This window comes from Sorghum bicolor, chromosome 6, assembly GCF_000003195.3.
Source record: "Sorghum bicolor cultivar BTx623 chromosome 6, Sorghum_bicolor_NCBIv3, whole genome shotgun sequence".
Classification (NCBI taxonomy): domain Eukaryota; kingdom Viridiplantae; phylum Streptophyta; class Magnoliopsida; order Poales; family Poaceae; genus Sorghum; species Sorghum bicolor.
In genome coordinates this window covers 59629175-59642869 of record NC_012875.2, presented here as the reverse complement: position 1 = coordinate 59642869, position 13695 = coordinate 59629175, and the positions used below count along the sequence as shown (strand labels likewise).

At 41.8% G+C, this 13695-nt stretch overlaps 3 protein-coding genes and 1 long non-coding RNA gene across 4 annotated transcripts; 3 read left to right on the top strand and 1 right to left on the bottom strand.

The window, feature by feature from the left end:
- On the top strand, positions 4889 to 6923 carry LOC8155402. The gene is made up of 5 exons (XM_021463672.1): positions 4889 to 5212; positions 5299 to 5357; positions 5448 to 6042; positions 6130 to 6851; positions 6914 to 6923. Exons 2-5 carry the CDS (start codon positions 5326 to 5328, stop codon positions 6921 to 6923), a joined length of 1359 nt encoding a protein of 452 aa, XP_021319347.1. The 5' UTR covers positions 4889 to 5212; positions 5299 to 5325.
- LOC8082589 lies at positions 6861 to 8383 on the top strand. The gene is made up of 2 exons (XM_002448698.2): positions 6861 to 7772; positions 7851 to 8383. Exons 1-2 carry the CDS (start codon positions 6967 to 6969, stop codon positions 8269 to 8271), a joined length of 1227 nt encoding a protein of 408 aa, XP_002448743.2. The 5' UTR covers positions 6861 to 6966; the 3' UTR covers positions 8272 to 8383.
- On the bottom strand, positions 8504 to 9435 carry LOC110436400. The gene is made up of 3 exons (XR_002454294.1): positions 9320 to 9435; positions 8875 to 9237; positions 8504 to 8798 (listed from the first exon to the last, which is right to left on the bottom strand). It is a non-coding gene; the product is annotated as an uncharacterized LOC110436400 (long non-coding RNA).
- Positions 9442 to 12741, top strand: LOC8082588 (probable polyamine oxidase 2). The gene is made up of 10 exons (XM_002448697.2): positions 9442 to 9876; positions 10071 to 10186; positions 10325 to 10413; positions 10517 to 10630; positions 10720 to 10807; positions 10898 to 10983; positions 11085 to 11187; positions 11332 to 11429; positions 11654 to 12083; positions 12206 to 12741. The coding sequence occupies exons 1-10, from the start codon at positions 9849 to 9851 to the stop codon at positions 12515 to 12517; spliced, it is 1464 nt and encodes a 487-aa protein (XP_002448742.1). The 5' UTR covers positions 9442 to 9848; the 3' UTR covers positions 12518 to 12741.

Genomic DNA, 13695 nt, shown 5'->3' with positions numbered 1-13695 from the left:
CAAATATACAACAGACAAACAAAACTCCGCATTTTATTTTTTGGCCAGAGGCAAAACAGTCATTTCACCCTTGACTTAATACCGTCAAGTGGAAAAACGGATGAAAGACCATAAAAAGAATAAAATTTTGTTTCAGGGCCATACAAGTAAGTTTAAATAAAAAAGGAACATACAAGAAAGAGTCATTTTCTCAGGACCGTACAAGTAAAAAGCTCTAAAAAGAGCTCGCGAACAAAAGAATGCAGATGGCTACTTGATTATGGCCTTTACATGTTGCATGTCATGTTACAATGTGTGGGCATATTTGCTACGAGAAAGAAACCTTTTTCAAAGGGGACCTAAACATTCGGTGTATTAATCCATTTGGTGTATTATTCAATGATGAGTCGGTGGTGGAACTCTTTTTTCCTTGTGCATATCCGGCAATAATTCAGCGATCGAGTGAACCAAATGAAACAGCATCCAATCCGCTGTTACGTCTAACTTGTACAGCCACAAGTCCACAACTTGCAGCTAATTCCTATTCTATTCTCTAGCTTCTAGCACCATCAAGAGCAGATTGCCCGACAATTAACGCTCTCGATTTCTTGGGCAAGCAACATTCTTCAGCCAAGAAAATTTGTGAGAAAGAAAAAAAAAAGAAAAGAGAATACATCATAATCTTGTGGCTGAGTTTTCGGCTATTGCTAATGCTGATTTTATGACAGCCCTTCCTGTTCTCTCTAAAAAAAATAGTATCCATTGTCAAGACTCGAGACACGTGCGTCTGTAGAGTCACTGCATTCATGTGCCTTGGATTGATATATGACATCAAATCAGGAACCGGCGCTTGTCTATCTTTGGCACAATCGGAGCCGCTTGCTTTGACTATCGAAAAGAGAGCAGCAACCAGGAAATAACAGGCAGTCGACGTTACTCGTTAGCACGCTACAGCTTCTGCCATTGTGCATAAATGAATGTATTATTAGAAACAAGTGCGCAAAATAGCTACACTTACTGTGCAGTACGGTTGAAGTATTATGAAAGAAGTACGGTAAGATTGTACTCCCTTCATCCCAAATTGTTATTTTAAGAATCTTGAATAGTCAAACCATCTCAAGTTTGACCAAAATAATAGAAAGAATTATAAAAAATTATAAAATCAAATAGATGTAGTATGAAAATATAATTAATGAAGAATCTAATGATATTTAGTTAATATCATAGATGTTATTATCTTATTATATAAATTTGGTTAAACTTGAAATACTTTGACTCTCCAAGATTTTTAGAATGATTTATAATTTGTGATGGATGGAGTATATACGAAAGAAGTGCACAAGGGCAATATTGGTTTTTTGCGCAAAGAAAATGAAGTACAATATGATTGTTTGAGAGAAGTGCACAAAAGTAGGCACAAGGGAAATATATAACCTGACTTTCACTTTCCCCTCCACAATGTCTATTTAAAATCCAGACCTTCGTCACTTTGAAACAAAACAAACAATCACATTAGAGAAACTCTAGCGGAGACCCAATCGAAATCTCTAAACTCAAATTTAAAGAGTTAGGTTAAAATCGCACCTCTAATAGAGATTCTACTCAAACCCTCAAATCTCAACATCTAGTTCTTATTCTTTCCGCAGGCGTTCTCCTAGCCCTTATCCGTGGGTTGACTTGTTTCTCTCTTAGACGTGGCTCCTTCCTCTCCTGTCGCCCACCCCTTCCCCCCAACGAGCACCTCAGGGCGCGGTTCCTCATCCACCCGACCTCCTCCCACAATGAATCCCCACGACGTGGTCCTCCTGTGCCAGATCTCCTTTGTGATGACAACGAGCCATACAACGCTCACAACTCAGCCTATGAGGACGATAAAGTGGGAAAAACAGGGAAATTACTAATGGGTCACATATGTCAGTATTAATTGGAATAAATTTGAGAGACCTAAATTGTTGGCTCTTGTTGGAGTAGATGACAAAAAATTAGACCCTTAAAACTAAGGGGATCCTTAGAATAAAAAATAGACACCTTAATTTGAAAACTACGGGTAGAATTGCTCTAAGCAAAAAAGAATAAGGATGACTAGTTATAAGAAAAAACATTTGACGAATAGCAAATAATTATTCATTCATGGCAAAAAGGTCAAATGTGGTGCCTAGATCGAGTAATTTCCTTAAGGCAAAACAAGTGCCTGAGCTTATCAGCAGAATCTGTCAGCCATCAACATTGTTTTTTTTTCACAATAAATCTCAGGCAAACGAAGAAGCATGCGGTGGAAAATGTCAACGTGAATTCAAGCCTCCAAGCTAGCTCTGACTTTTAGTTTTAGGCATGTTTTACCAATTTTCAAAAAGTACCAGTTTAATTGCTCGGCCGTATTAAATAAAGATATACTCCCTCCGTCACTAAATGAATTAATTCTTAGAGTTGTCTTATGTTAAAAAAATATTTGATTGACTGAAAAAGAGCAATAATATTTACGAAATCAAATGAGTACGTTACGAAACAACAAAAGTATATTTCATGATGTATCTACGACAATCTGGTGTCATATAATTCTTGGCGCTCTTCTCTATACTTTAGTCAAATTTAAAAAGATTTGGACTAAAATTTTTAAAGTTAATTTATTCAGGAGACAAAAAAACATGACAGTACTATGTGTTAGTAGGACAGATGTGTACGCATTCTATTTAGATAAAAGGGGTTGTGTCTAACAAGCTCAAAAGATATATATAAGGCCTAATTTAGTTTCAATTTTTTTTTACAAAATAGACATTGTAGCACTTTCATCTGTATTTTTGATAAATATTGTCCAATTATGGATTAACTAGACTTCAAAGATTCATCTCGTAAATTACAGATAAATCATATAATTAGTTATTTTTTTATCTATATTTAATGCTCCATACATGTATCGTAAGATTTGATATGATGGAATCTAAAAATTTTGTATTTTTTTAAAACTAAACAAGACCTAAGGCGTTGGACTAGGGCCTTGTTTAGTTTCTAAAAAGTTTTACAAAATTTTTCAGCGGCACATGCATAGAGCATTAAATATAGATAAAAAAAACTAATTACATAACTTACCTATAAATTGTGAGATGAATCATTTAAACCTAGTTAGTTCATGATTAGATAATATTTGTTAAATACAAATTAAAATGTTACCTTTTCATTTTACCAAAAATTTTGGCAAGACCTAGAAAGACGTGGACGAAAGGAGTATCAATCCGCAGAGTCTGTTCGTTTGTCTTATCAGTCGTATTTTCTTTACCAGACAACAATGTTATTCTTTTATAATAAATCAGTCAATAATAATTTCAAACGTAACTTTACCCAGCGAATAAACATCTTGTCGACCCAAAGACCCACCCACAGCAGTCCGCGCCACTGCGGCAGGCGCCAGCCCAGCCATGTCGTTGCCGACTTCCTCCTCCCTCGCCTATTTTTAATTTTAAAGCCCAACTACCCTATCCAGCACTCTTCATCGCCCGTTTACTTCCACCCAAAAACCAAATTTTTTTCAAGATTTTTCGTACATTGAATCTTTAGACACATGTATGGAGTATTAAATATAGACGAAAATAAAAACTAATTGCACAGTTTGGTCGAAATTGACGAGATGAATCTTTTGAGCCTAGTTAGTTTATAGTTAGACAATAATTACCACAAACAAACGAAAGTGCTACAGTGTCGTTAAATTTTTTACTTTGGGAACTAAACAAGGCCTTAGACAACCCAAAAAAAAGAACTCTTCATCGCCTTTTAACTTGTTTATTAAACCATCACGTAAAGAGAGGAAGAAAGAAGAAGGATGAGGGATGACGACAAAAGAAGTCCAACATGGTCACTAGATTCAGAAACCTACGTTTTGCCAATTATTAATTTCAAGAATGCCGATGCACGTTTTGCCAAATATACGAGTTTATGTTTAACTGCTTGTACTACATGTTTGTACGGAGTAATAAAGACATGGTGCAGGTATATATATCAATACTATACTCTCGCTAAATCAAACAATCATAAGTATAATTAAATTATATAAAACAATACTAATATTTGTACCTTCAAATATGTTTGTATGAAAAATTTTCTCTAATTAATCTAGTGATACTTATTGTTATTGCCCATCACAAATACTGATATTTTTAAATATCATTTAGTCAAATTTTAGAATTGTTTGTTTTCATCTTAGAAAGCGAGATTTCTATTTTTCGGAGTTCGGACTGAGGGATTATTAGACAAGAGGATTAATTAATTAATAAATAAATAAAATTAAGAAATGCGTGTCTGGAAACCAGGGGCGAAGCCACCTCAAAACTAACCCTGGTGCACACTCAATCAAACATAAAGGAATGTATACAATTTGAAAGAAAATACATAGAGAATTTAAGGCTGGTATTAGCAAATTTTTATTTTACCATGCTGCACGTGCACCAGGGGGAGGCAACGTGGCTTCGCCCCTGCTGGAAACGAAATACTCCCTCCGTCCCAAAAAGAGTGTCGTTTTAGATTTTCGTGCCACAAATTTGACTCGATTTGTAGAAAATACGTGCAATATTTATATCTCTAAATAAATTTGTTAAAAAACTAGACTTAAAGATCTTTCTAATGATATTAATTATGTATTATAAATATTAATATTTTTTACTATATATTTAATTAAAGTTATTTCTTGAAAAGCGAAAACGACACTTATTTTAGGACGGAGGGAGTACAGGCGCAGGCACGGAGAAGCAACCGAACGCAAGGCGCGCGCCTGGCCGCCAGCCGTGTGCCCGTGCCGTGTCTAACCCGACTTCCTCGTCCCCGCGTCTATTTAAAGCCCGCACACCTCCTTTAACCTCCTCTCATCGCCTTCAGGCTTCAGCTCCATCCATCATCATCAATCCCAGATCAGGACGAGAAATTGGCTGTTTTGCCAGCGCCAAGAGTGGGTTTCGCCCAAATGCCATTAAGTTTTTGGGCTTCGCCCGTTTGCCAGCGCCAACCATCGCTCTCCCGCTGAAATGCCCTGAGGTCCGAATTCACTGTTGAGGCCATATTTCTTACCCGTTTTACCCTTCTCCCTTTCCTCTTCAACTTTCACGGTCACGGACAGAGAACGGCGTTGACGCAAAAATATCCTCGCTCCCGTCCTCGAGCTGGCCCTTCCGTCCTTGGTTCCCGCCGCCGCCGGAGATCTCCCGCCAGACGCCGCCGCCGCCCGCAGAGCCCGTCAGTCCGCGCTAAGGTGAGCCTGGACCTTCGCATTGTGTGGATTGATTTGTGGATTTCGTGGGTAAAGTGTTTACCTAGGGTTTGTCTCGGGTTTGACAGGGGTGAGATGCAGTGACTCTACTTGCTATGGATTGCAATCGGAATGATCTAGTGACAGGGTATGGTGCATCGTTATTTTCTCGTTGTGCATATCAGAAACAGCAGAGCCATCTCGTGTAGTGTTCTAACTCTCTAATCGGTTTTTTTAGGCTCGATCTGGAGCCTGAGCTTAGTTTAGTGGCTGTAGATGCTGGCATACCAGAACAGCAGAGCCATCTCGTTAACTGGGATGAACTACAGATTGAGGAAAGGCTAGATGATGAAGGGGAAGGAAGGATAGAAGTTTTCGATGAGGATCAGGTGTATCGTCTTCTGGGTCTTAGAACCGATGACGATCCTGAGCAAAGTGCTGCTGATGCTACTTCAAATGCTGATGATGCTACTGCAAACAATGGTGGTACAGTCCCTGATGTCGATGCTAGAGGTGCAGGTATCCCTGATGTTGATACTGGAGGTGCAGCTATCCCTGATATTGATACTAGAGGTGCAGCCATCCCTGTTGATGATGCCATACCAGAGGAGAGGGTGCTGGTATACGACCCAAACAAACCATGCATGGATCTTGGCACTGTGTTCCCCAGCATGGTCGATTTTAGATTGGCTGTGAGGCAGTTCGCTATCAATAAACAGTTTGGACTACATACTGCGAAAACTGACAAAGAGAGGTTTATTGGGACGTGCCTGGGAGAAGTTTGCCCATGGCGTATTAATGCTCGTAAACTGCCTAATTCAAAAACTGTTATGGTATAATTTCTTTTTTTTTGCTAAATTTTCTATTTGCATTCCTTTTTTTGAGTTCTGGATTTGTTTTCTAATTTTTTATTTTTGCAGATTACAGCTTTGACTGACGAACATAACTGCACTTCCAGTGCGAGGAGATTGACTACTACACCCACTGCTGCCTGGGTTGCTACAAGGGGGATGAAGCATCTTAGGAGGGACCCAAGTATGGGCGCAACTAAACTACGGGAAGTGCTGGAAGATGAACACAAATGCACAATTGGATATGACACCGTGGCAGATGGGAGGAATATTGCACTGAAGAAACTGCATGGCGCTTGGGAGGATAGCTTCCAATTGCTGTACAATTGGAGGGAAGAGGTTCTGAAGCACTCACCAAACAGTGTCATTGAGATCGACACCCTGGAGGTTGATGGCAAGGTATACTTTTACAGGTTCTTTTGTGCTTTGAGTCCTTGTATTGAGGGTTTTTTAGAGGGCTGCAGACCTTACCTTAGTATAGACTCCACTGCATTGAATGGTAGGTGGAATGGACATTTAGCATCAGCCACTGCTTTAGATGGAAATAATTGGATGTACCCTGTTGCATTTGGCTTCATAGATGGTGAGACAAGTGATAATTGGGAATGGTTCATGACTCAGTTGAATAAGGCCATAGGAGACCTTCCTCAGCTTGCAATATGCACTGATGCATGCAAAGGCCTAGAGACAGCTGTAAAGCAAGTGTTTCCTCATGCTGAACATAGAGAGTGTTTTAGGCATCTTATGAAGAATTTCTTTAAGAAGTTTGGGGGTGATTCTTTTTCTAAGATGTATCCTGCAGCTAGAGCATATAGAACTGAAGTATTCCAATATTTCTTCAATCATGTTAAAGATGCCAGTGATGAAGTGTTGCCATGGCTTGACAATCATCATAAATTTTTATGGATGAGAAGTGCATTTAACCCTATATTCAAGTGTGATTACATAACCAACAACCTTGCTGAATGTTTTAACAATTGGATTAAGGACTGGAAGGACCTTCCTGTTTGTGAGCTTGCTGATAAAATTAGGGAGAAGTTAATGGTACTGTGGAGGAAGAGAAGGCAGATTGGACAAAAGCTTAATGGGAGGATTTTACCAACAATCATTCGTCAGTTGAAAATGAAAACCAGAAACTTGGGTCACTTGACAGTTATCAGCTCTGATAGTATTGCTGCAGAGATATGGGAAGTGAATACCATCCATAACAGGCATGTAGTGAGGACTTATCTCCATGAGTGCACATGCATGGAGTGGCAACACACTGGCAAGCCATGTCAGCATGCTTTGGCTTTGATTACAGCTCAAGAAACTGTGGATGTGGATCTTGAGCCATTTGTCCATGAGTATTTTTCAGTTGAAAATTTCAGAAATGCATACAAGAGATTAATAGAGCCACTGCCAGATAAAACTCAGTGGCCACAAGTGCAACTTGCATCTAGAGTTGAGGGACCATTGGACAAAAAGGGTGCTGGGAGATACAGGAAGCTGCGGATAAAGGGTTGTCTTGAAGGAGGAAGTGGTGGCAAAGGGAAAAAGGCTACCAAGGAGGCTGCCAAGGAGGCTGATAATGCTGCTGCCGAAGAGGAGGCTATGCAAGCTGGTAAACCTAAGAGGCAATTAATACGAGGGCAAAGAACGTGCAAGGGGTGTGGAGAATTAGGACACACTGCATCCAGCTACAAATGTCGGCTAAATGGGACCAAGAAAAGGTACATTCTAGTTTCTTTCTATTATTATTTCGTTTTCTAACAAGCTACTATCCATTATTAATATGTTGTAACTAACAGGAAGAGGAACCCTAGGACAAATACTACCAAGTATGGGAAGAACGGGGAAAGGAAGTCAAGTCAAAAAGCTCCTGTGCATGCTCCAGTCGAACAAGAAAATGCTCTTATGCAGCCTGCTGTGCATCAAGAAAGTGCTCTAGTGATTCCAGAAAACACTCCTGTGCATCATCCTTTGCATCAAGAAAGTGCTCTAGTGATTCCAGATGTTGCTCCTGTGCAGCCAAACAATGTCGCTCAAGCTGAAAATGATGTGCCAAGTAAACTTGCAGAAATACTTGGAGGAGGGACAAGTACATTGCTAAATCGTTTTTCGCCAAAGAAGCAAGCTAGAACTACACCAAAACCAAGGAAGAAGCCTGCAAATATACCAATTGGGATGCTAGTGAAGAAGTTGACTCCAAGGAAGCCGAAGACAACCTGAGATGTCATTTATTATCTGAACCTATGTATCATGTTATGTTATCTGAACCTATGTATTTTGCTTCTGTTATCTGGACAACCTGCTCGATGAACTTGTGTTGCTGTAACTTAAATGGTACCTATGTGTTGCGTGAACCTTTATGAAATCTATTATATTTATGGAATATTATTGAGATCATGAAATTGTGCCAAAATAAGAAGGGACACATGATTTCCTGCAAGGATTTTCTTCATTGCAAAGTCATGGTGGCATTACATTGAGTCTCCATTACAACACACGCTTCACTTGAGAAGCATATAGGCAACTAAAACACCAATCACGACACCTACACATCCCACAAAAGCTACCTTCAGATTCCACACTTCAGTTACAACACTGTCAATTCTTTGATTCAACAGTTTAACTTCATCTTTCATCTCAGAGCAACAGCCACGGGCAGATGGCTCAGCCTCCAGTCCATGTTCTTGTGCTTCTGACTTAACATTCTGCACATCAGGGCGAATGTAACCACAACTAGTTGGATCACCCTGTAATTCAAATATTTCAATCAGACTAGTAGCAAAACAAACAACAAATAGTGAGAACAATGGGGAGAATCCGTACCCAGATGTTCTCAGAGCACTTGACAAACCACTTCCCATACGTATTCGGCTGATGGCTCTGGATTCGGACCAATGAACCAACATGGCATTTGGGGCACTTACCACTGCAGCTTGAGCCAGCAGAGGTTGACTTCATCGGAGATCCCATGGCGACGAGCGGACGGGGCTAGGGCTGCAGCAGCCGACTGGGCGCGGTGGCGTAGGCTAGCGCGGACGGGGTCGTCAGCGCCGGCGGTTGGCGCGGACGGGGGCGGCGGAGGAGGCTAGCGCGGACGGCGGCCGTCGGGGTCGTCGGCGGCGGCGGCGCACGGACGGGCCGGCTCGATGCGTGGCGAGGAGCAAGCAAGTGGATTTGGTCCGTTCTCTGTCCGTGACCGTGAAAGTTGAAGAGGAAAGGGAGAAGGGTAAAACGGGTAAGAAATATGGCCTCAACAGTGAATTCGGACCTCAGGGCATTTCAGCGGGAGAGCGATGGTTGGCGCTGGCAAACGGGCGAAGCCCAAAAACTTAATGGCATTTGGGCGAAACCCACTCTTGGCGCTGGCAAAACAGCCAATTTCTCGATCAGGACCACCCGGCGAAGAAAAGAGAAAAATATCTCCTCTCTTCCCCTCTCTCTCTGTCTCCACCGGATCGGTTCGCTTCGTTGTGGGAGGAGAGGAGAGATTGAGAGACCGTGGTGCGCGGAGGGGACGAGATTTTGCCGGTTTGGAGCCAGATAGGGGTATGAGCTGCTTCGCGCACCGCCGCTGCTCCGACGTCGCCCGCCGCCAGGACGGCCTCCTCGTCTTCGTCTTCTTCCTCTCGATTCCCATACCTAGTAGTAATTCTAATTTAAGTAGTAGTAATCTCTTGTAAACTGCGCTCGCCTTTGCGTTTGCGTGTACGGGGACGGAGGGACCTTCTGTGGTTGCTTCTTCCTCTTTCCCACCCTTTTCTTCTCCTTCCACGGCGGCGGCGCCGGCGGCGGCGGGTATGGACCCCAATGGCCTCAAAACTGGAGGTATTGAAATTTCGCTTGATCTCTCTATTTTTTTTTATGAATTTTATCTCTCTGATTGTTCCGGACAGAAAGGGGGTTTCTTTTTGTCCTGATCTGTATATTATCGTTCAGATGAGCTCGTAGATACTCTGTTCTCACCTGGTTCCGTATGGATTTTGTGCTGATTAAAAATAAATAAATAAATGAAAATTCAGGCCTTTTGCTCCCGACCATTGAGAGGCGGTGCACGTCTCCTCCATCCGTCATTGTCATCGGTGGTGGCATCTCTGGCGTTGCAGCTGCCCGTGCCCTCTCCAATTCTTCATTTAAGGTAACTTAACACTCACGGATTTCGTTCTGCTATAAGTGATTTAGTACATGTGGTAATGTTGTATGCTCATTCATATAGTCATAATAATATTGGGGCGCCTGTTGATTAATGTTACTGAGTTCGATTCTGCTTGATCAGGTGACTGTTTTGGAGTCGAGAGATCGTATTGGCGGGCGTGTTCATACTGATTACTCATTTGGATGCCCAATTGATATGGGAGCCTCATGGTTTGTTCCCTTACTCATCAATTTGCTTACCACAGCCACTGAAGTTTCTGCCCATGTACTGAGCTTTTACTAACCTTTCTGTTGATTTTTTTGTCAAATTCAGGCTGCATGGCGTGTGTAATGAGAATTCATTGGCGCCATTGATTGGCTATCTTGGGCTGAGGTTATATCGCACAAGCGATGACAACTCAGTTCTGTATGATCATGATTTAGAAAGGTACTACCAATTGTCTCGTATACACTTAAAATTCTTTTCCCACGTTATTTTGTTCATGCACCTCACTGTGTTTGTTGATCCCTCTGCAGCTATGCTCTCTTTGATAAGGATGGTAATCAGGTCCCAAAGGAGACAGTCGATAAAGTTGGAGAAACTTTTGAGAGAATTCTTGAAGAGGTACATAGTGAATTCTTTTAAGCGTTGTACCTTTTCGCTACTTCTTTTAGAGCATTTCTAGCTCACTCTATGGTATGTGTTGCATTACAGACGGTGAAAGTGCGTGATGAGCAGGAACATGACATGCCACTTCTACAGGCGATTTCTATTGTGTTTGAGAGGCACCCCCATCTAAAGTAATTTTTCTAGTACCACAGTGTCATGTGTTATAACTGAATATAGGTCATGAAAACTGCTCGTGGGATAATACTTGACTGATATGCTTGCCACTTTATAGGCTAGAAGGGCTAGATGATCAGGTCTTGCAATGGTGTGTCTGCCGGCTTGAGGCATGGTTTGCTGCAGATGCAGATGAAATATCTCTGAAGAACTGGGATCAGGTTCGTGCGATGCACTGGTGCAAAGTGAAAGCCAGCCATCTAGTTAACTTTAACTTAGAAATTTAAGTTCTCTAGGACACAATTTGGCAGGTCAATTCAAGTTGTTTCAGTTGGGCTAACCTTTCGTCCCTTTTTGATCTGCAGGAGCGTGTTCTTACTGGTGGACATGGACTAATGGTGAATGGATACTATCCTGTTATTGAAGCTCTTGCTCAAGGTCTTGACATCAGGCTTAACCAAAGGTTTGGTTTTTTCGCACATCTTATATTCCTGTATCTGTATTTTTACTCTTGCCAAGCATGGTACTCATGGTTCCAGGGAAATTTTAGTTGGTGAACAGAGCACTAGCAAATATAAGCTTTTGAATGTTCATCCTGTCTTGAAAGCAATTACCACAGTTCTATTCTTTACTTTATCCAGTGATAAATAAATTTGCTTACTTTACTTGAATGATGATGATCTTCAGGGTTACCGAAATTACCCGCCAATACAATGGAGTCAAGGTCACTACTGAAGATGGCACAAGCTACTTCGCTGACGCTTGCATAATCTCCGTGCCACTTGGTGTGCTCAAGGCGAACGTAATAAAATTTGAACCTGAGCTGCCCTCATGGAAGAGCTCTGCCATTGCGGACCTCGGCGTCGGCGTCGAGAACAAGATCGCTATGCACTTTGACAGAGTCTTCTGGCCCAACGTTGAGGTGCTGGGAATGGTTGGGCCGACGCCTAAAGCCTGTGGGTACTTCCTGAACCTGCACAAAGCGACCGGCAATCCGGTCCTCGTCTACATGGCTGCCGGAAGGTTTGCCCAGGAAGTGGAGAAATTGTCGGATAAGGAAGCCGTCAGCTTGGTCGTTTCTCACCTGAAGAAGATGCTTCCAGATGCCTCTGAACCAGTAAGTTGCCGTTGGGCATGTCTATTGCATTCTACTTGACTTTAAGTTAATACGCTGGCAATTTCTGGATGTTTGTCCATGCGGCTGACACATTTGCACCTCGTGATGTCTTGCTGTTGCAGACGCAGTACCTGGTGTCACGCTGGGGCTCCGACCCGAACTCTCTGGGGTCCTACTCCTGCGACCTGGTCGGAAAGCCGGCCGACGTGTGCGCGAGGTTCTCCGCCCCCGTGGATAACCTGTACTTCGCCGGCGAGGCGGCCAGCGCCGAGCACTCGGGGTCGGTGCACGGCGCCTACTCGTCGGGCATTGCCGCAGCCGAAGAATGCAGGAAGCGCCTACTGACGCTGAAGGGCATCCCGGACCTGGTCCAGGTCGCGGCATGGGAGGAGATGGCCGGAGCTGTGGCTCCCCTGCAGATTTGCAGGACCTGACTACCTGAGTGAGCTGGATCAGTGATTCAGTGGCTGCCTTGGAGTGGTTTGATGACGTTGTTGCTGCTTCCTGACGATCGCGAAAGTCCTTTATATTGTGTAATAATGTTATTATCTTGAACGTGTGTATTGTCTGGAATAAGTCAAGATCGACTGATACTGAACTTATTACGTTACTCCTTCAAATACTTAATAATAAATTATGAGTCCTTAATTCAAAGATATACACTGTCCTGATATATTATTAGCTAAAGTATGGTTGTATGTATACGATGGTTGTTCGTTCTGTTATTAATTGTGTGCTTTACTGTTAGAAAAATGAGCTGTTGAGCGAGAGCAAGATGTAACGCTACACGCGATAGCTGACGCTCGACCAACCTTGCCGCAGACAGGCATGTGCACCTCCCCCATGATGCAGGTCAAAGACAACAGTAGGCCTGGTGGCAGGCGTGTTTTGTCGTCTTCTTTTTCTCGCTGTCTTTTGTTTTGTTCCCTTTGTCCGTCTTGCATTTGGACTATTTCTTGTTCTTATTACTAACTTTTAATCATAAAATGTGACAAGTTTATATATTGCTAAAGACAAAGAAAATGGTTCTCACCAAGAGGAGTCCAAATACTTTACAATTTTCTTGAAAAAAACACATAGCAATTCATTCTCGACAAGTTTTATAGCTAAAGAAAATGGTTCTCACCAAGTGGAGTTCAATACTTTACAACTTTCTTAAAAGAAAACACACAACAATTCATTCTCGTAGCTAAAGAAAATGGTTCTCACCAAGTGGACTTCAATACTTTACAATTTTTTTGGAAGAAAACACATAGTATTTCGCTCTCAGCTTGACTCTTAGAATACTTAGTGTGTACTTCTTCGTCTTTTTTTGTTTTTAATATATTAAAATGAAAGATTGCATTCCCTCCGTCTTGAATTGTAGGGTGTTTAAGTCAAACTTAAGTAATTTTATTCAAGTTTATTAAAAAAATACATTAACGTCTAGTCTAAAATTAAAAGTAAGAGGGGAGGGAGTATCTTTGGCCTTGTTCAGTTCGCAAAAATTTGTGAAAAACGGCACTGTAGCACTTTCGTTTTTATTTAACAAACATTGTCCAATTATAGAGTAATTAGGCTCAAAAGATTCATCTCGCGGTTTACAGATGAACTGTGCAAATAGTTTTTGTTT

Bases quoted from the DNA above. Each gene is read 5' to 3' on its own strand.
- LOC8155402 (XM_021463672.1), top strand. From the start codon at position 5,326: ATGGATTGCAATCGGAATGATCTAGTGACAGG. The intron at 5,358-5,447 runs GTATGGTGCATC...CGGTTTTTTTAG, and splicing joins CGGAATGATCTAGTGACAGG to GCTCGATCTGGAGCCTGAGC. The intron at 6,043-6,129 runs GTATAATTTCTT...TTATTTTTGCAG, and splicing joins CTAATTCAAAAACTGTTATG to ATTACAGCTTTGACTGACGA.
- LOC8082589 (XM_002448698.2), top strand. From the start codon at position 6,967: ATGAGAAGTGCATTTAACCCTATATTCAAGTGTGATTACATAACCAAC. The intron at 7,773-7,850 runs GTACATTCTAGT...TGTAACTAACAG, and splicing joins CTAAATGGGACCAAGAAAAG to GAAGAGGAACCCTAGGACAA.
- LOC8082588 (XM_002448697.2), top strand. From the start codon at position 9,849: ATGGACCCCAATGGCCTCAAAACTGGAG. The intron at 10,414-10,516 runs GTTTGTTCCCTT...TGTCAAATTCAG, and splicing joins ATTGATATGGGAGCCTCATG to GCTGCATGGCGTGTGTAATG. The intron at 10,984-11,084 runs GTAATTTTTCTA...GCCACTTTATAG, and splicing joins GAGAGGCACCCCCATCTAAA to GCTAGAAGGGCTAGATGATC.